General features: G+C 40.1%; 1 protein-coding gene across 3 annotated transcripts in view; it reads left to right on the top strand.

Annotated features, from left to right (window-relative positions):
- The window catches only part of ubr1 (ubiquitin protein ligase E3 component n-recognin 1), a 288,023-nt gene that overhangs the window by 244,075 nt on the left and 21,266 nt on the right, over window positions 1–22,682 (top strand). For all 3 annotated transcript variants that reach the window (XM_072264036.1, XM_072264044.1, XM_072264054.1), the window contains exons 42-44: window positions 10,492–10,600; window positions 20,106–20,162; window positions 22,270–22,347. In XM_072264036.1, the coding sequence (XP_072120137.1) occupies window positions 10,492–10,600; window positions 20,106–20,162; window positions 22,270–22,347 (244 nt within the window). The remainder of the gene's footprint in view (window positions 1–10,491; window positions 10,601–20,105; window positions 20,163–22,269; window positions 22,348–22,682) is intronic.

The following is a 22,682-nucleotide window of genomic DNA, read 5'->3' as shown; positions in this document are numbered from 1 at the left end:
AACATGCAGGAAAAAGCTTTGTCAAAGGCAGGTCGTGCCTTACGAGCCTGATTGAACTTTTTGCGGACGTGACTAAACACATTGATGAAGGAAGAGCAGTAGATGTAGTCTATATGGATTTTAGCAAGGCATTTGATAAGGTACCCCATGCAAGGCTTATTGAGAAAGTAAGGAGGCATGGGATCCAAGAACTTTGTGGATCCAGAACTGGCTTGCCCACAGAAGGCAAAGAGTGATTGTAGACGGGTCAGATTCTGCGTGGAGGCCGGTCACCAGTGGTGTGCCTCAGGTTTCTGTTCTGGGACCCTTACTCTTTGTGATTTTTATAAATGACCTGGATGAGGAAGTGGAGGGGTGGGTTAGTAAATTTGCTGAGGTCACAAAGGTTGGGGTGTTGTGGATAGTGTGGAGGGCTGTCAGAGGTTACAATGGGAAATTGATAGGATGTAAAACTGGGCTGAGAAGTGGCAGATGGAGTTCAACCCAGATAAGTGTGAGGTGGTTCATTTTGGGAGGTCAAATATGGCAGAATATAGTATTAATGGTAAGACTCTTTTCTGTGTGGAGGATCAGAGGGATCTTGGGGTCCGAGTCTGTAGGACACTGCTGCGCAGGTTGACTCTGTGGTTAAGAAAGCATACGGTACATTGGCCTTCATTAATCTTGGGGTTGAGTTTAAGAGCCGAGAGGTAATGTTGCAGCTATATAGGACCCTGGTCAGACCCCACTTGGAGTACTGTGATCAGTTCTGGTCGCCTCAATATAGGAAGGATGTGGAAACCATAGAAAGGGTGCAGAGGAGATTTACAAGGATGTTGCCTGGATTGGGGAGCATGCCTTATGAGAATACCTTGAGTGAACTCAGCCTTTTCTCCTTGGAGCAACGAAGGATGAGAGGTGACTTGATAGAGATGTACAAGAGTCATTGATCATGTGGATAGTCAGAGGCTTTTCCCCAGGGCTGAAGTGGCTAGCATGAGAGGGCATAGTTTTAAGGTGCTTAGAAGTAGGTACAGAGGAGATGTCAGGGGTAAGTTTTTTACGCAGAGAGTGGTGAGTGCGTGGAATGGGCTGCCGGCAGCAGTGGTGGAGGTGGAAACGATAGGGTCTTTTAAGAGACTCCTGGATGGCTGCATGGAGCTTAGAAAAATAGAGGGCTATGGGTGAAGCCTAGGTAGTTCTAAGATAGGGACATGTTCAGCACAGCTTTGTGGGCTGAAGGGCCTGTATTGTGCTGTGTTTTCTATGTTTCTATGTTAAACTTTTCACTTTTCACCCTTAACCCTCTTGTTATGGTACCACCCAACCTCAAGTGAAAAAGCTTGCTTGCATTTGACCTATCTATACCCTGCATAATTTTGTATATACCTTTATCAATCTCCTCTCAATCTTCCACGTTCCAAGGAATAAAGTAACATACAGTTGGCCCTCCGCATCTGCGGATTCAACCAACCATGGATCGAAAATATTTGAAAAAAAAATTCCAGGAAGTTCCAAAAAGCAAAACTTAAATTTGCCGTGTGCTGAGCACTACGCTTAATCCACGCGAATGGAGTGATGTGCTTATTGCAGAGGCTGTAGATGCCCTAAAGCCGGAGACAGTCAGTGTATGTTGGAAGCCATTATGGAGTGAGGTAGTCAATGATTTCAGGGGCTTCCCCACTATTGATGCAGAAGTCAGGAATATCCTGAATGTTGCAAAGGAAGTTGGTGGGGAAGGCTTCTCTGACATGATCGAGGATGACGTTGAGGAACACAGACGAGCACAGAGAGAAACCCTTACCAATGAGGAACTGGAAGATCATTCTTCCTACTACGTCACTGGTACGTACATGGACCATGACCTCTTGCTGCTCAACCACCCACTTCAGAATGCTAAGGACGTGATCCGAGATGACCTGAATCCTGGCGACATAGCACACTGGAATTTTGTTCTCGTCCACAGAACCTCCTTTCTGTTCCCCTAACTAACGAATCCCCTATCACCACAGCTTGTCTCTTGTCCTCCCTACCCACTGAGTTTACAGGACCAGACTCAGTATCTGAGAACCGACAGCTGTGACTTTCCTCTGCTTGGGTATTCCCCTGCAAAACTACCCCCACCCCCACCCCCCAAATAAAACAGTATCCAAAGTGTTATACCTGTCATTGAGTAGGATGGTCACAGAGTTACTCTACACTGGCTGTTTAACCCCTTTCCCATTCCTGACTGTCACCTAGTTTCCTGTGTCCTGCACCTTGGATTTAACTACCTCTCTAGAAATCCTCTCTTATCACCCCCCTCAGCCAGAGTTATTCCAGTTCCAGCTCCAGCTCCTTAACCATAAAGACCATAAGACATAGGAGCAGAATTAGGCTACTCAGCCCATCAAGTCTATTCCATCTTCATTTCCAGAATCATCCTTGTGAACCTTCTCTGGACTTTCTCCAATGACAACACATCCTTTCTAAGAAATGGGGCCCAACACTGTTGACAATTCTCTTAAGTGCAGTCTCACTAGTGTCTTATCAAGGTTCAGCATTATCTCTTTGCTTTTATATTCTATTTCCTTTGCAATAAATGCCAACGTTGCATTTGCCTTTTTTTTTAACCACAGACTCAAACTGTAAATTAACCTTCTGGGAGTCTTGCATGAGGATTCCTAAGTCCCTCTGTACCTGTGCTGTTTGGGGCACTCCTCTGTTTTCGTAGATGGTTGCAAAGAAAAAGCATTTCAGGATGTACATTGTATACATTTCTCTGACATTAAATATACCTTTTGAACCTTCTCCCCATCTAGATAATAGTTCACACTATTGTTCCTTTTACCAAAATGCATTATTGTACATTTCCCAACACTGTGTTCTATCTGCCACATTTTTTCCTCATTCTTCAGATTTGTCTAAGTCCTGCTACAATCATAGTCATAGCCATACTTTATTGATCCCGAGGGGAATTGGTTTTCATTACAGTTGCACCACAAATAATTAAATAGTAATAAAACCATAAATAATTATATAGTAATATGTAAATTATGCCAGGAATTAAGTCCAGGATCATCCTATTGGCTCAGGGTATCTGACTCTCCAAGGAAGGAGTTGTAAAGTTTGATGGCCACAGGCAGGAATGACTTCCTATAACGCTCTGTGTTGCATCTCGGTGGAATGAGTCTCTGGCTGAATGTACTCCTGTGCCCAACCAGTCCATTATGTAGTGGATGGGAGACACTGTCCAAGATGGCATGCAACTTGGACAGCATCCTCTTTTCAGACACCACCGTGAGAGAGTCCAGTTCCATCCCCACAACATCACTGGCCTTACGAATGAGTTTGTTCATTCTGTTGATATCTGCTACCCTCAGCCTGCTGCCCCAGCACACAACAGCAAACTTGATAGCACTGGCCACCACAGACTCGTAGAACATCCTCAGCATCGATCAGCAGATGTTAAAGGACTTCAGTCTCCTCAGGAAATAGAGACGGCTCTGACCTTTCTTGTAGACAGCCTCAGTGTTCTTTGACCAGTCCAGTTTATTGTCAATTCGTATCCCCAGGTATTTGTAATCCTCCACCATGTCCACACTGACCCCCTGGATGCAAACAGGGGTCACCGGTGCCTTAGCCCTCCTCAGGTCTACCACCAGCTCTTTAGTCTTTTTCACATTCAGCTGCAGATAATTCTGCTCACACCATGTGACAAAGTTTCCTACCTTAGCCCTGTACCGTAACCGAATCACATTGCTTCCTCAGCACTACCTAGCCAATCACCTATCTTCATATCATCTGCAAACTTTGCCACATAGTCATCAATTCTACTATCTAAATCATGGACAAACAATGTGAAAAGTAGCGGTCCCAATATTGACCCCTGAGGAACACCACTAGTCACTGGCAGCCAACCAGAAAAGGTCCCTTTTATTCCCAGTTGCTGCCTCCTGTCTGTCCACGCCAGTATCTTTCCTGTAATGCCATAGGATTTTATGTTGTAAGTAGTGCCACCTTATCAAATGCCTTCTGAAAATCCAAGTAAATGACATCCACTGCATCTCCTTTGTCCACCCTGCTTGTTGCTTTCTCAAAGAACTCCAACAGATTTGTTAGGTAAAATTTCCCTTTACAGAAACCATGTTGACTTTGACTTATTTTATCATTAGTCTCCATGTACCTTGAAACCTCATCTTTAATAATAAACTCCAACACTTTCCCAACTACTGAGGTTAGGCTAGCTGGCCTATAATTTCCTATCTTTTGCCTTCCTCACTTCTTAAAGAATGGAGTGAAATTTGCAATCTTCCAGTCCTCTGGGACCATGCCAAAATCAAGTGATTTTTGAAAGATTGTAACTGATGCATCAGTTGTCTCTTAAGCAACCTCTCTCAGGACTCTGGCATGTAGTCCATCTGGTCCAGGTAACTTATCCACCTTAAAACCTTTGAGTTTGCCTCACACTTTTTCCTTTGTAATAGCAATGGCAGTCACTCCTGCTCCCTGGCACTCACAGAACTCTGGCACACTGCAAGTGTCTTCCACAGTGAAGACAGATGCAAAGTACCAATTAAGTTTATCTGCCATATCTTTGTCCCCCATTACTACCTCACCAGCATCATTTTCCAGTGGTCCAATAGCAACTCTCTCCTCTCTTTTACTCTTTATAGAACTGAAAAAACTTTTGGTATCCTGCTTTATGTTATTGGGTAGTTTGCCCTCATATTTCATCTTTACCCTTCTAATAGCTTTTTAGTTGCCTTTTGTTGAACTTCAAAAGCTTCTCAATCTTCCAACTTCCCATTTACTGTTGCTACATAATACGCCCTTTCCTTGGCTTTCATGCAGTCCTTAACTACCTTTGTCATCCACAGTTGCCTACCCCAGCCATTTGAGAACAACTTCTGTGGGATTCTATTTATCCAGTGCCTTGTGAACTATTCCCAGAAACTTCAGCCATCTCTGCTGTGCCGTCATCCTTGCCAGAATCCTTCTCCAATCAACTTGGGCGAACTCCTTTCTCATGCCTCTGTAATTCCCCTTATTCCATTGCGATACTGATACATGTGAGCTATGCTTCTCCCCCTCAAACTGCAGTTTGAATTCAATCATATTATGATCACTGCCTCCTAAGGGTTCCTTTATGTTAAGTTTTCTAATAAGATCTGGGTTATCACTCAACACCCAGTCTAAGATAGCCTTTTCCTGAGTAGGCTCAAGCACAAGCTGCTCTTAAAAGTCATCTCGTAGGCATTCAACAAATTCCCTCAGCGATCTGATACCATCCTGATTTTCCCAAACCCCTTGCATTTTGAAGTCCCCCACGATAATCAAGTCATTCCCCTTATTACATGCTTTTTCCAGCCCCCTTTGCAGTCTCAACTCCACATCCTGGCTACTATTTGGAGGCCTATATATGATTCCCATAATGGTTTTTTTAACCCTTGCAATTCCACCCACAAAGAGTTGACATCCTTTGACCCTATGTCACCTCTTTCTAAAGATGTAATTCCATCTCTTACCAGCAGAGCCACACCACTGCCTATTCCTTTCTGCCTGTCCTTTCGATACAAAGTCTTTCCTTTGACGTTAAGCTCCCAACTATGGTTGTCTTTCAGCCATGACTCAGTGATGCCCACAACATCATATTGACCAATTTCTAATTGTGCCACGAGTTTGTCCACCTTTTTCTGAAAGCTACGCTTATTTAAATACAGCACCTTCAGTCCTGCGTTCTTTACCCTGTTGAATTTTGCCTGTATGGTACAACTCTACTTTTATACCCAATCATTGGCGTGTCATTCATATTACATATTACATCAACTACTTGTAAACCTACTGGCTCATCCTCAGCTCTGTTGTACTGGTTCCCATCACCCAGCCATATTAGTTTAAACCACTTGCAACAGTTCTAGTAAATCTGCCCACAAGAATATTGGTCCCCCAAGATTCAAGTGCAACCCGTTCCTTTTATACAAGTCCCACCTGCCCCAGAAGAGGTCCCAATTATCCAGAAATCTGAATCTCTGCCCCCTTCTCCAGTTCTTTAGCCATGCATTTATCTGCCACGTTAGTCTATTCCTATCCTCACTTGTCATATGGCACAGATAGTAATCCCGAGATTACTACCTTTTGAGGTCCTGTTTCTCACCTCCTTCCTAACTCCCTTCTTTTTTCAGGATTTCCTCCCTTTTTCTTCCTATGTCAATATGTACCAAGAGTTCTGGCTGCTCACCCTCCCTTTCAGAATATTGTGGATATGGAGTGTTAGAAGCTGCACCTGCATTTTCTACAGATTCTGAGGCCTTCATAGCTAAAATAAGCTTCCCTTATTCACATAATCAAATCCTAGATGGTAGTCTAACATATCCAAGAGATGTCTAGCTTTGGATTTCACCCTTTTTCTTAATGGAAGCATCTTTGCTCCAAATCTTCACTGGCTTCTCTGTGAACGCCTTTCACCACTGTGACACGTCAAGTCACACATTCCAGTCTGCTTTTGCAAAATCATATCTTAATCTAATAAATTTGGGCTTGGCTCCGGTGATGACTATCATTGTCCCCTTCAATTACTTTGCTCAATCAATTCGTATTATGTTTACTGCCATCAAAATGTAGGCTGCATGAAGAATTGTACTGGTTCTGCCCTTTCAGAAAGATGTGAAGGTCCCAGAGAGGTGCAGAAAAGAGTTTCTGGAATGGTTTCACTTATACTTGCTAGGTGTACAAAATTATGAGGGCTATATATAGGGTTAATGCAAGCAGGCTTTTTCCACTCTGTTCAGCTGGAACTACAACCAGAGGTCATGTGTTAAGGATGAAAGATGAAAAGTGAAAAATTTAATGAGAACATGAGAGGAAAATACTTCACTCAGGGAGTTGTGAGTATGTGGAATGAGCTGTCAGCGCAAGTGGTGCATACAAGCTCGATTTCAACATTTAAAAGAAGTTTGAATAGGTACATGGATGGTAGGCATATGGAGGACTATGGTTCTGGTGGAGGTTGATGGGAGCAGGCAGTTTCAAAGGTTTCAGCATGGACTAGATGAGCTGGTTTTTGTGCTCGACGTCTCTGTGACTCTGATCCAATTAGTCTTCAGTCATTAAATGAGAAGCTGCGAAGAAAGGAGTGGTGTTTTAGAAAATAAAAGTATTCAGTAACTTACCATTAATAGATGGTCCAAGCAACAGAATACATAGATTTAAAGTAACTGGCTTTCGTGTGATGTTACACATTTTTTTGCAATGTGCTTGAAACTGGGATGTTTGTTAGTTCAGTTGTGACAATTAAATAAATACTTGAGGGAAATAAAATTGCAGGGCTATTGGAAAACATTGAGGGAATGGTTTGCTGTACGGGAGCTGGCATAAGCTTAATGGGCTGAGTGCTTATAATGATCCTGCGATTTCTTTATACATATTTCGAGTGTTAGTCATGGTCATAGTCGTACTTTATTGATCCCAGGGGAAATTGGTTTTCATTACAGTTGCACCATAAGTAATAAATAGTAATAAAAATAGTTAAATAGTAATATGTAAATTATGCCAGAAAATAAGTCCAGGACCAGCCTATTGGCTCAGGATGTCTGGCCCTCCAAGGGAGGAGTTGTAAAGTTTGATGGCCACAGGCAGGAATGACTTCCTATGACGCTCTGTGTTGTATCTCGGTGGAATGAGTCTCTGGCTGAATGTACTCCTGTGCCCAGCCAGTACATTATGTAGTGGATGGGAGACATTGTCCAAGATGGCATGCAACTTGGACAGCATCCTCTTTTCAGACACCACCGTCAGAGAGTCCAGTTCAGTTGTGATGAAGACTCCTGGACTTGAAATGGTAACTGCTTCTCTGCTCACAAATGCCAACTCCTCTGAATGTTTTCAACATGATTTTTTGTTTCTGCATTGTATTGATTTTCTTTCATCCCTCCCTTGTTTGTCTTGCATTGTAAAAATCTAAAAAAAATTAAGAATTCTATATACTATTCCTGTGTCGATAACTATCAGAGTGGTTATGTTTTTCTTCTACTCCTTTCTGTTTCTCTGCCTTCCAAACTAATTCATCATTCTTCAAATAGAGCTGCAAGAGATGGCAGCTGCTGGAATTTGCAGCAAAACCTGCTGACTCTCAGCTTGAACCCCTTCCTCTGAGTTCCTCCAGCAGTTTGTTTTAGAACATAGAACAGTACAGTACATGCCCTTCAGATCATGATGTTGTGCCAACCTTTTAACCTACTCCAAGATCAATCTGACCCTTCTGCACTATATTGTCCATAACCCTCCACTTTTCGTGACTTTTTGCAGGGCTTGGATGAGGAAGTGCAAGTGTAAGTTTGTAGATGGCACAAACGTTGGTGGTGTTGTGGGTAGAAGATTGTCGTAGGTTGCAAGAGGACATAGACATATGCAGAGCTGAACTGATGTGGCAGACGACGTTAAACCTGGAAATGTGCAAAGTGATGCACCTTTGGAGTTCGAACTTGAGGGCAAAGTACAAGGTTAATTGCAGGATTCTCAGAAGTATGGAGGGACAGAGAGATCTTCGGGTCCGAGTCAGTAGATCCCTCAAAGTCGCTGCGCAAGCCGACAGGGTGGTTAAAAAGGTGCATGTGTGCTGGTCTGCATTAGAAGCGGTTTAATTCAAGAGTCACGAGGTAATGTTGCAGTTCTATAGACCGCACTTTGAGTATTTTGTTCAGTTCTGGTCACCTGACTATAGGAAGGATGTGGAAGAGGATGCAGAGGAGATTTACCAGGACGCTACCTGGATTAGAGAACATGTCTTGTAAGGAAAGGTTGAGCTAGCTAGAGTTTTTCTCTTTAGGGTGATGGAGGATGAGAGGCAACTTGATAGAGATATGGATGTAGGAGCAGCCAGTGCCTTTTCCCAGGGTGGAATGACTATTACGGGACATCCTTTTAAGGTGTGTAGAGGAAGATTTAGGGAAGATGATGAGAACTTCAATAGAAGAAAAATGGAGGGTTATGGGCTAGGTAGGAAGGAGTGGTTAGATTAGGTCTTCGTGCAGTTTAAAGGGTCAGCACAACACTGGGGGCCAATGGGCCCTATACTATGCTGTACTGTTCTTTGTTGTAAAACAAATTGCTGGAGGAACTCAGTGGGTTAGAATCCAGATGAAGAGTTCCAAGCTGAAATATTGATGGTCTATTTCCCTTCACAGATGCTGCCTGACCCTCTGAGTTCCTACAACAGTTTGTTTTTGGTCCTTTTTTTTTAATCAAACATCTTCTAAATTCCAGCTTCTGTATCTAATTTTGCCTCTCTCTCTCTTGTTTGATACTGCTGCAATGCCTTCTGCAAAACTAGTTAGAACCCTCTGACAGCACAAGTAAATCTCCCTGTAACGTTGTTGATCCCAGTGATGCAACCCATCCAGCTATTTCAAGTACCACCTCCAGCAGAACCACTCCCAATACCTAGGAACCTAAAGCTCTCCCTCTTGCACCTTCAGCCATGTGTTGTCCTGTTTCCATATTTACTATTCCCTAGCACCACAAATTATTCAGAGATCGTTAGTGAGGACTTGCTTTTCAGTTGATTTCCTAACACTCTATAAAATGCCAACAAAATCTAATGACTCTTTCAGTCGATGTCATTGATTCCAACATATTCCACAACCTATGTTCACCTCTCTGCACTACACAACATCAGAAGGTTCTGCAGCCATTCGGTGACGTCTTTGACTTGGGCACTGGGCAGGTAATGTGCCTGTCAGTGCTGAAATGCGTATGTACCTCCTCCCTCCTTTGACCGCAGAGCATTGGACTCCTATTGGCAAAGAATTACTATCTTCAGTATTCAAAATTGAGTACCAATTTGAGAGTAAGTGCTCTGTGGATTTCTGTGTAGCTTGTCTTGTCTCATTACCTACTACCTGCATGTTCTTCAGCTGTGGAATGACAGCCCCCCAAAGTGTTCAAATTTTGAATCTTGGGTCCACTGCAAAGGCATCAGCAAATATGGTTGTGCATCCTGAAGTCCCCACGTGACAATGGATGCATACTGTGGTGGAAGTCCCCACAGTTATTAAACTACTGACTTTAAATTTAAAACGTACACTTTTTGGTTAACTTTTTGTCAATTGTTATGACTTTTTTATAGTTGCAGCATTGCTTGAGAATCAATAACCAAAAAGTGTACGTTATTTTAATTGCCCTTTTACAAAGACACAATTTTAATTCCTGTTTCTATGGCACTAACTGTCTCCTCATGTTCACTCTGTTAAATCTGGTCCCGTTATCCTTTGTCCTTTCTCCTAGACCTGTCATTCCTGAACCTGGTGCTGAGGAACAGAACCTTTCAGCAACATAAATATCAGGAGTTGGAATAAAAATGGTTTCAATGCAAAGTAGTTTCAGGTGTCCCTTTGTGAGATTATGGTAAACATTTTTGCTTAAAATGAGTTAAATCCCCTGCAATTATCAGCAAGTAACATCTGTACAAGCCTGCTGCTTAATTTTTAAAAGTACTAATCTAGCATCTCATCAAAGTTTTCCCTTTCTTCCTAGGTACTTCAGAAGGGCATTTTGAAGCCTTATGTTATTACCTGGCTTTACCTACCAATCTTTTCAAGCTTTTTCATGATTATAAGGACATAATGAACCCTTTACTGCAAAGGTATTGTTTCTGTTATTGTAGCAACTCAAATGAAATTCTGGTAATTGAGATTTTTTTTCAGTTTTAAAATTTAGTTCAAAGTTCAAAAGTTCAGTTTTTTTAACCGAAGTACCTATTTGCCATCTTATAAAAACCTGAGATGCATTTACTTGCGGGCATTCACAGTAAGTAAAAGAAACACAATAAACTCACTGAAAGACCACATCAACAGGATGGAAAAACAACCAATGTGCAAAAGACAGCAAACTGCAAATACAAAAGAAAGAAAGAAAAAGGAATTAATAAATAAGCAATACTTACAGAGAGCTTGAGATGAAAAGTCCTTAGTTTGTAGGAACAGTTCAGTGATGAGGTGAGTGAAGTTAACCCTTCTGGTTCAAGGCCCTGATGGCCCTAATAGCTGTTTCTGAACCTGGTGGTATGGGTCCTGTGGCTCCTCTGCCTTCCTCCTCAGTGAGAATTGAGCATGGCCTGGGATGCTGGAGGTGATCAGCAGCTCAGGTAGCATCTGTAGAGAGTAACAGAGTTAACAATTCAGAATGATTGCCTAATAAGACACATGACAGCCTTAAGGTTTTGACAGTGAATTCAGCAATTTCAGAATTGGCCTTCAGTCTTTTTTCTTTTTAAATTTTTTCATTAATTTTTCAAAATTATAAACTCAATAACAAAGTTGGTACAAAGAGATTGGAAAAATGTTCATCAGCATATATAAAATGAATTTTAAGTAACATAGAAATAAAAGACTTCCAAACTCATAATGAGATTAAACGTTAACAAAGAAATAAAAAGAAAAAAATATATATAAACCAAAAAAAACCCAAAAGAAAAAGAGAAAAAAAAAACCCAAAAAAAAGGCAAAACAGGGCTAGACCAACAACTTGTATCAGACATGATCCATAATGTTGCTAACTCCGCTCCTCTCATCATATAATTTTAGAAAAAAGATTCGGAAAGGTCAGATTACATCATATGAAAATGTTGCATAAAAGGTTTCCAGGTATCTTCAAATTTAACCGAAGGGTCAAAAATATCACTTCTAATTTTTTCTAAATTTAAAATTAATATGGTTTGAGAAAACCATTGGAATATAGTTGGAGGATTAATTTCTTTCCAATTCAACAAAATAAATCTTCTCGCTATTAAAGTAACAAAAGCTATCGTTCAAGAGGCTGAAGAAGATAAAGATCTATGTTCTACCATTGGCAATCCAAAGATTGCCGTAATAGGATGGGGTTTTAAATCAAAGCATAGAACTGTTAAAATAGTATCAAAAATGTCTTTCCAATATTTTTCCAAAAGAGGACAGGACCAAAACATATGAGTTAAAGAAGCCACTTCAGAGTGACGTCTATCACAGGTAGGATTTATATGGGAATAAAAATGAGCTAGTTTATCTTTGGACATATGAGTACTACTTTAAATTGTATTAAAGTATGTTTAGCACATATAGAAGAAGTACTAACTAATTGAAAAATTTTATCCCATTTCTCTGTAGGTAGGGAAAGTTGAAGTTCCCTTTCCCATTCATTTTTAATTTTATCAGATATATCTGGCTGTAATTTCATAATTATATCATAAATTATTGCTATTAATCCCTTCTGCAAAGGATTAAAACCTAAAATTTTTATCCAAAATGCCAGAAGGATTTGAAATCGGAAAGGTCGGCAACGTAGTATTTAAAAAATTTCTTATTTGTAAGTATCTAAAAAAAATGGGATCTAGGCAAATCAAATTTCTCAGATAACTGCTCAAAAGACATAAAGCAGTTATCCAGAAGTAGATCACAAAAACATATTATGCCTTTCATTTTCCATATCAAAAAGGCTTGGTCCATTACCGAGGGTTGGAAAAAGAAATTAGATATAATAGGGCTTGATAACATAAATTCATTCAGGCCAAAAAATTTACGAAATTGAAACCATATTCGCAATGTATGTTTAACTATAGGGTTGAAAATTTGTTTATTCAATTTAGATAGTACAAAAGGCAGTGAAGTTCCTAAAATGGAGGCTAAAGAAAACCCTTGTACAGAGTGGCCTTCAAGGTTTACCCAATGTGGGCTTGCAGTTATATTCCAATCTTGTGTCCAAAATATTAAGTATCGAATATTAATTGCCCAGTAGTAAAATCTTAGGACAGGCAATGCCAAACCACCCTCTTTCTTAGATTTCTCTAAGTATTTTTTACTTAATCTGGGATTTCTATTTTGCCATATGTAAGAGGAAATTTTAGAGTCAATAGTATCAAAAAAAGATTTAGGAATAAAAATCGGTATTGCTTGAAATAAATATAAAAATTTGGGTAAAATAATCATTTTAAAAGCATTAATACAGCCAATCAATGATAGAGACAAAGGGGACTGTTTAGTAAATCAGTTGTTTAACCTGATTAATTAATGGTAAAAGGTTGAAATTGAATAGATCCTTATGTCTCTTAGTAATTTTAACTCCCAGATAAGTAAAATAATCAGTAATCAGTCTAAATGGAGAGCTTCTATAAATGGGAACCTGCATATTTAATGGAAAGAGTTCACTCTTACTTAGGTTCAGTTTGTAACCAGAACAGCTACTAAACTGAGCAAGCAAAGTTAATACTGCTGGAATAGATTTTCCTGGGTTAGAAATATATAATAGTAGGTCATCTGCATATAGTGATAATTTATGAGTCTCATTTCCACTGGTAACACCAAATATATTAGGGGAGTCATGAATGGCAATAGCTAGCGGTTCCAAAGCAATATCAAATAGTAATGGACTAAGAGGGCAACCCTGCCTAGTACCACAGAATAAATGAAAAAAAGGGGATCTTTGGTTGTTAGTAAATACCAAAGCTAAAGGGGTAAAATATATCAGTTTAATCCAGGAAATGAATATCGGACTAAAATTAAATTTCTCAAGGGTATTGAACAAATATATCCATTCAACTCTATCAAAAGCTTTTTCAGCATCCAATGAAATGACACATTCTGGAATTTTGGGTGAAGGCATATAAATGATATTCATTAATCTCCTAATATTAAAAAAAGAGTAACAGTTTTTAATAAATCCAGTTTGATCTGCAGAAATAATTTGGGGTAATACATTCTCCAATCTCGTTGCCAATATTTTAGAAAAAATCTTAGAATCGACATTCAGCAGAGATATAGGTCTATAAGATGCACTTTCAGTAGGATCCTTATCTTTTTTAAGAATTAGAGAAATAGAAGCTCGATAGAAAGATTGTGGTAATTTACCTATAGATACTACATCCCTAAAAACACTACATAGCCGAAGAGTTAGTGTAGTTGAGAAAAATTTTTAAAATTCTACTGTAACTCCATCTGGACCAGGTGCTTTACCTGAGTTCATTGAAAAAATAGCATTCTTTATTTCCTCTACTGTAATAGGTACATCTAGTTTTGAACATTCATTAGATAATTTTGGAATATTCAATTTCTTAAAAAATTCATGCATTATAGTGGAGTCATCAGGAAATTCTGATTGATAAAGGGAGGTATAAAATTCTTGAAAGGATTTATTAATCTCGTCATGGTCAACTGTCAAAGTGCCATCTTGTTTACAAATTTAGAATTGGCCTTCAGTCAGTCTTTGTTTCTTATTTTTTCACCAACTCTCTTCCTTATGCCTCCTGCAGACACATCTTCATTACCTCCTTTCATCTTGCCTCATTCACTCTTTCTGGTCTCCACCTGATCACACACATTTCATTTCTCTCTCTCTCTCCTTCCCCTCTCTCTGCAGATTACTACTTGCTTTATTTTTAACTTTATCAGAGCTATTGACTTGAAGTATTAAAACCTGCTTTTCTCACTCCACAGATGCTGCCTAATTACTATGTTTCTCGTGTTTCTGCTTTAATTCAGTAAGAAGGGTAATGAGACTAGAATTATCTGATCAGACCTCCAAATAGTGCCAGCTAAAAATCATTAGTTTGCAAAGAAAAACATTTTGGTACATTTTTAAGATCAAAATGCATCTTCACGTATTTTCTTTCTATTATGAAGTCTCTCTTATCAGAAGCCTGGAGACCTGACTCCTTCAACCTGGGTCTTAAATTCCCAGCCATAAACCTTTAGCAACTGTAAATGTGTCTTTCCCAGGATATGCCTAAATTGACAGTTCCGTGACTAATCTAAAAATATGGGGCAGGATTAAACCAAAGAAATCAATTAGCGTCCTCCAGCTTGTGAGCAGCCAGAAGTCTTGGTACATATTGGTACCAATGACAGGTAGACAACGTGAGGAGGTCTTGAAGAGAGATGCCAGGGAGCTAAGTAGAAAGCTGAGAAACAGGACCTGCAGAGTAGTAATCTCTGGACTGCTGCCTGTGCCACGTGCTGGTGAGGGTAAGAACAGGATGATTTGGCAGATGAATGTGTGACTGAGGAACTAATGCAGGGGGCAGGGGTTCAGATTTATGGATCATTGGGGGCTCTTCTGGGAAGGTACGGCCTGTACAAAAGGAACAGGTTACATCTGAACCCAAGGGGTCCAATATCCTTGCAGACAGCTTGACTAGAGTTGTTGGGAGGGTTTAAGCTAACTTGTCAGGGGGATGGGAGCTAAGTGATTCTGCTGAGGATGAGGTATTTGGTTTACAGAAAAAGGCATTATGCAGTGAGACTCCTTGCAAGCAGAGGCTGACGATAGGGCAAAATTGCAGTCAACAGGATGAGTTGCAATGTAAAAAGTGGACAAAATTGAAAAGGATGAATGTAAGACTGAAGGTGTTTTTTGGATATGTGCAGTATGCAGAATAAGGTAGATGAATTTGTAGTACAGTTAAAGATTGGCATGTATGATGTTGTAGGCATCACTGAATCAAGGCTGAAAGAAGATGGGAGCTTAATGTCCAAGCATACACATTGTATTGAAAGGACAGGTAGGTAAGCAGAGGGGGTGGCATTGCTCTGTTGGTAAAAATTAAATCAAATCATTAAAAGAGGTTACATAGGGTCAGAAGGTGTTGAATCATTGTGGATAGACCTAAGGAACTGCAAGAGTAAAAAGGCTTTGGTGGGAGTCATACCCCCAAACACTAGTAAGGATGTAGTCCACAAATTACAATGGGAGATAGAAAATGCATGCTAAAAGGGCAATGTTACAATAGTTATGGGGATTTCAATATGCATATAGATTGGGAAAATCAGGTGGTCGATCCCAAGGGGGGAATTTCTAGAATGCCTATGAGATGGCTTTTCAGAGCAGCTTGTGGTTGAGCCTACAATCAGCTATTCTGGATTGGTTGTTGTGCAATGAATGGAATTGATTAGAGACCATTAGACATAGGAGCAGAATGAGGCCATTCAGCCCACGAAGTCTTCTCCGCCATTCCATCATGGCTGATCCTGGGTCCGACTCAACCCCATACATCTGCCTTCTCACCGTATCCTTTGATGCCCTGATCAATCAGGAAACTATGAACTTCCACCTTAAGTATACCCACAAACATGTCCTTCATCACAGTCTGTGGCAGAGCATTCCACAGATACACTACTCTCTGGCAAAAAAAAATCCTCCTCACCTCTGTTCTAAAAGGTCACCCCTCAATTTTGAGGCTGTACCCTCTGGTTCTGGATACCCCACCACAGGAAACATCATCTCCACATCTACCCTAACTAGTCCTTTCAACATTCGGTAGGTTTCAATGAGATCCCCACACATTCTTCTAAATTCCAGTGAGTACAGGCCCAAAGCTGCTAAACACTCCTCATTTGTTAATGCCTTCATTCCTGGAATCAGCCTCGTGAACCTCCTCTGGACTGTCTCCTATGACGACACATCCTTTCTGACGTATGGGGCCCAAAACTGTTGACAGTACTCCAAGTGTGTCCTTAGTGTCTTATAAAGGCTTAGCATTGTCTCCTTTCTTTTATATTCCATTACCCTTGAAATAAATGCCAACATTGCATTTACCTTTACCACAGACTCAACCTGTAAATTAACCTTCCACAAGGACTTGTAAGTCCCTCTGCACCTCTGATGTCTGAACCTTCTCCTATTAGATAATAGTCCACACTATCGTTCCTTTTACCAAAATGCATTATCATACATTTCCCAACTCTGTATTCCATCTGCTACTTTTTTGCCCATTCTTCCAATTTGTCCAAGTCTGCTGCAATCGCATTGCTTCCTCAGCACTACCTACCCCTCTACCTATCTTCGTATCATCTGCAAACTTTGCCAAAAAGCCATCAATTCCATTATCCAAATCATTGACAGACAATGTGAAAAGTGGTGGTCCCTGAGGAACACCACTAGTCAATGGCAGCCAACCAGAAAAGGCTCCTTTTATTCCTATTCGCTGCCTCCTGCCTGTCAGCCATTCCTCTATCCATGCCAGTGTCTTTCTATAACATCATAGGATTTTATCTTGTTAAAGACCTTAAGGTAAAAGAACCTTTGGGGGCAAGTGATCATAATATGATTGAATTCACCCTGAAATTTGAGAAAGAGAGGTTAAAGTCAGATGTAGCAGATTTACAATGGAGTAAAGGGAATTACAGAGGTAAGAGAGATGAGTTGGCCAGAATTGATTGGAAAAGAATGCTGGTAAGGATGACAGCAGAGTAGCAATGGCTGGAATTTCTGGAAGCAATTCGGAAGGCACAGGATATATACATCCCAAAGAGGAAGAAGTATTCTGAAGGCAAAATGATGCAACTGTAGCTATCAGAAGTCAAAGCCAACATAAAAGCCAGAGTGCATATAATAGAGCAAAAATTAGTGGGAAGTAGAGGATTGGGAAGCTTTTAAAAATCAACTGCAGTCAACGAAAAAAATCATTAAGAAGGTAAAGATGGAATACAAAAGTAAGCTAGCTTGTAATATTAAAGAGGATACCAAAAGTTTCTTCAGATGCATAGTGTAAAAGAGACGTGAGAGTGAATATTAGACTGCTAGAAAACAATGCTGGAGAGATAGTAATGGAGGACAAGGAAATGGTGAACAAACTGAATACGTATTTTACAACAATCTTCACTGTAGAAGACACTAGCTGTATGGTGGAAGTTCTAGCTGTCAGGGGTCATGAAGTGTGTGAATTACCATTTCTAGGGAGAAGATTCTTGGAAAACTGTAAGGTCTGAAGGTAGATAAGTCACTTGGACTAGATGGTGTACACCCCAGGATTCTGAAAGAGATGGCTGAGGAGATTGTGGAGGCATTAGTAATGATCTTTCAAGGATCACTAGATTCTGGAATGGTTCTGGAAAGAAGGGAGAGAGGCAGAAAAAAGGAAACTATAGACCAGTTAGTCTGACCTCAGTGGTTGGAAAGATGTTGGAGTTGACTGTTAAGGATGTGGTTTTAGGGTACTTGGGGGCATGTGTCAAAATAGGCGGTTATCAGCATGCTAAAGGGAAAATCTTGCCTCTCAAAACTTTTGGAATTCTTTGAAGAAATAACAAGCAGGATAGACAAAGAAGAATCGGTTGGTTTTCAGAAGGCTTTGACAAGGTGCCACACGTGAGGCTGCTTAACAAGTAATGACCCCATGGTATTACAGGAAAGATTCTCGCATGCATAAAGCAGTGACTGATTGGCAGGAGATGAAGAGTGGGGATAAAGGCAGCCTTTTCTGGTTGGTGCCGCTGACCAGTGGTGTTCCACAGGGATCTGTGTTGGCACCAATTCTCTTTACGTTACATGTTAATGATTTGGATTACGGAATTGATGGCTTTGTTGTAAAGTTTGCAGACAATATGAAGTTAGGTGGAGGGGATGGTCGAGAGGTTACAGAAGGACTTTGATTAGTAGAATGGTTAAAGAAATGGCAGATGGAATACAATGTCGTGAAGTGTATGGTCATGTACTGGGTATAAGAAATATTTTCTAACTGAAGAGAAAATACAAAAATCTGAACTACAAAGGGACTTGGGAATCTTTGTGCATGATTCCATAAAGGTTAATTTGCAAGTTGAGCCTGTGGTGAGGAAAGCAAATGCAATGTTAGTATTCATTTCAAGAGGGCTAGAATATAAAAGGAAGGGTGTAATGCTGACAAATTACAAAGCACTGGTGAGGCCTCACTTGGAATATTGTGAGCAGGTTTGGGCCCCTTAACTTAGAAAGAATGCATTGAAACTGGACAGGGTTAAAAGGAGATTCACGAAAATGTTTCCAGGATTGAATGGCTTGTCATATGAAGATCGTTTGATGGCTCTAGGCCAGTATTCACTAGAACTCATTGAAACGTATCAAATGGTGAAAGGCCTTTATAGAGTGAATGTAGAGAGGATGTTTCCTATGGTGAGAGACTCTAAGATCAGAGGACACAGCCTCAGTATTGAGGGGGCGTCCTTTTAGAATGGAGATGAGGAGGAACTACAGCCAGAGAGTGGTGAATCTGTGGAATTCGTTGCCACAGGCAGCTATGGAGGCCAAGCTTTTACGTATATTTAAGGCAGAAATTGATTGATTCTTGATTGGTCAGGGCATGAAGGGATACGGGGAGAAGGCTGGAGATTGGAGTTGAGAGGGAAACTGGATCAGCTATGATGAAATGGCAGAGCAGAGTCGATGGGCCAAATATCTTAATTCTGCTGCTATATCTTATGATCTTGTGTTCAGCTTATGCTCTACAGAAGTGAGTGTTTGGAAGACCAGAGGGTTGGATTTTCTGGCTAACTTGCAATCCGTTCAAGATATGAACAGTTCATGAGAACGAAGTTCTGCCTTAATCTGGGGAGGACCTGTAGGAACAGAAATAGACCAAACTAATCAATTGGGGACTAGAGTAGACCATTCAGCCTCTTGAGTATGCTTTACCACTTAACAAGCTTATGACTAATCTGATTTAACCTGAACTCACCTTTGCTTTACCACAATCGTTTCCTTAAAAAAAAATTAATGACTCTGCTCCCACTGACTTCGACAATGAGAATTCAAAAGGCTCACAACCCTCAGGGAGTAAACGTTTTCCCTTATGTTGGCTTTAAATGGCAGAATATTTTTTTAAACAGTGGCTCCTATAACAGCAAACATTCGGTCACATCTAACCTATCAAGATATTTTAGGACCTTGCATCTTTCACCGAAATGAAATTGAATACAGGGGTAAAGGAGTCTTGCTACCATTGTGCAGGGCTTTGATGAGACTCAGAGATGCTTCTATACAGTCATGTCCACCTTTCCTTTTCTAATCATGTTACACTTCCAAACTTCTATGACTTGTTGAATCATTATTTGGGCTTTTACAATCTGTTGTCCTGATAAAGTAAAATTTGAAAAATGAACTTCATGTATATATGATAACAAACACAAGTAGTTACATTGGTTTGTATCAAATTAACATTATATTTAGTACACTAAAAATTTATTGAGTCCTTTGATTACTGCACAACATTTTCTGGGTTAAAATAAATATGTTGTTGATAGACATAGTGGCTTGGGCTTTTAGATCTATTTAATTGAAAAAGCAACTTCCCATATTTCGGAGCATAAGCACCTGACTACACTTGTTAAAGCTAAATATTCTCTTGATTTTTTTTTCTTTTATTACAGATGGTGTTTTGATTCTTCCGTGCAAAGCTTTCTCAAGGGGCAGAGAACATCAGTCCGGTCAGTATGTCTTGAAACATAATTTGTGTTTTCTCTTTGACAAGGCATTCACAATCCATAATTGGTTGAGAGTGTGAATGAGGTCTTGGAGGATTGTGCAGGTAGTTGTAAGGACGGGCAGGTGGGAGATCACTGAAGGAGTCTGAATACGAGGAGGAGTAACCCTTGTACATATAGAGTCATGAAGGATTGGATTTTTATAATATGTGATATCACACTGAGAACAGTAAAGCATTGCAGCTCTTGCACCTAATAGCAAGTGACTGAGACTGCTTGCATTGACGTCATCTGTCTGAACCCAGTTCTGGTTTGATAACAATGAGCAGTCCTTTACTCGAACTAAAGGAAGCCAGTGGGAGATGGAAAGGTTTCTGCTGTTAGCTAGTTAATGCATGCTTCAGCAACTCTTTTGAGTGTGATTTAACTGTGCTTTACAAGAGAAGTTGGGATCATATTGGGTCCAAAGGGGAGAAAGATAAAATGGTTAGTCAAAATAGCAAACCAGAGGAATTGGAGCTGTTTAGAATTCAGCAAAGATGACAAAGAATTGATTAAGAAGGGGAAAGTACTGTATAAAAGTAAGTCTGCGTAGAACATAAAAGCTGACTGAAAGCTGTAGAAATGTTTGAACCAAAGGATTAGTGGAAAAAACAACAAGTTTCATAATGAGTTAGAGGCTGGAGAGGATTTCAAATGGGCCATCAATCGTTTTTCACTTAATCATGCCTTTTAAGTTTTATTATATTTAAAAGAATGAGCGTTGGAATTCAAAGAATTCTACAAAATGTCAAACATGATTGAACATGAGATGCAGGAAAGATGTTCCCAATGGCCAGATGGACCAGGGTAAAGGATAAGGGGCAAGCCATCCCTCTGTGATCCCTACAGAATTCACCACCATAGAAATCAGTTGAGGTTAAATCATTAAATATATTCAAAGATATGTTAAATGTTGTTCTTTGTGAGAAAGCAGGCATAGGGACTGAATTTGGATGATCACCCATGATCATATTGAATGGTGGAACAGGCTCAAAGGGTTGTATCACCCAGTTGTATTTTGTTCTATAATACCAACCCAGTGGGTTTTCTTAAATCATCTGAGACAGGGAAGGTATGTTGCTGCCAATGTGGATTTTCAGAAAGTCAATTAAATTTCAGCTCAGATTTCATAATCAGCTCGCCTTAAAGTGGCAATATCGGTAGATTGTGATGAAGAAGGCTTTAAAGTGTTCTTGCTTTCATTGAGCAAGCCATGGTGATAGATGTACAAATTATTGGTTAAAGGGCAGTTGAAGTATTGTGCATAGCTCAGGTTACCACACTGTAGGAAGGATGTGAGTAAGCTGGAGCAAGTGCAGAAATAATTCACAGCAATGTTCTAAGAGAGGTTGCATAAGCTGGGAGTGGAGGCAACTAAAGTTTCTTAAAGTATGTGGAGCATAGATCAGGTAGATGACCTTTTGCCCCCATGGTAGGGGAACCTAAAACTACGTTTAAGGTGCAATGGTAAAGATTTAAAGGAAATCCGAGGGGCACATCTTTCCCACACACGGTAGTGGGAATATGGAATGACCTACTCGAGGAGGTGGTGGAGGAGGATGCAGTTACAACGTTTAAAAGACATTTGGGCAGGTACTTGCATAGAGAAGGTGTAGAGAGGGTTCCGGGCTAAACACAGGCAAACAGGATTAGCATAAATAGCCATCTTGCACAGCGTGGACAAGTTGAGCTGAAATGCCTGTTTCTGTCTTGTATAGCTCTATGGATCTCAGTGAATCTCTACAGGATCCTAAGCAATGATTAGCACATCTGATACTGTATCTCTATCCAGCCAGAGCATACACACATTGTACAGCAGAGTACAGGCCCTTTGCCTGTGATGTTCTGCTAACCTTTTTAACTTATTCTGAGAACAATCTAATCCTTTCCTCCCTCGTAGCCCTCCATTTTTCTGTATTGGAGTTTGCAAGAACCAGTGGGAAATTAGCCTTTCTTTGGCGGATGAATTAAACACAGTATAGGACCCCTACTGAAGCTGTATATTGTACATTTAAAATTATATTCTTCAAACAATATCCTTTGATGCTTGACAAATTCTTTCTTAAAGATATCCTAGGGAAAGAAATCAGTTAATACATCTCCCGGAGGATTACAGTTCGCTTCTGAATCAGGGAAGTCAGCACAGGTGAGTTCATTCAGAAACATTTCTAATTTATCTTATTGTGTACTTTGATACTGGAACAGTGTGTCTGGGGTGGAGTTTTTTATATGAATTTTTTAAATTGGCATTTCTACAGCTCGATTCTTGAGCTGATATTTGGGAACTACTAGATATGATGATTTCACAAGTGCTCATAGAGCCTAAAAAAAAGTATTTGCCCCCCCCCCCCCCAGAAGTTTTCATGTTTTATTGTTTTACGACATTGAATCACAGAGGATTTAATTTGGCTTTTTTGACACTGATCAACAGAAGAAAACAGACTTCTGTGTTAAAGTGAAAACATATTTCTACAAAATCTA

Source organism: Mobula birostris, chromosome 1 (assembly GCF_030028105.1).
Source record: "Mobula birostris isolate sMobBir1 chromosome 1, sMobBir1.hap1, whole genome shotgun sequence".
NCBI lineage: Eukaryota > Metazoa > Chordata > Chondrichthyes > Myliobatiformes > Myliobatidae > Mobula > Mobula birostris.
The sequence above is the reverse complement of the archived record's forward strand: the minus strand, read 5'-3'. Positions and strand labels throughout refer to the sequence as shown.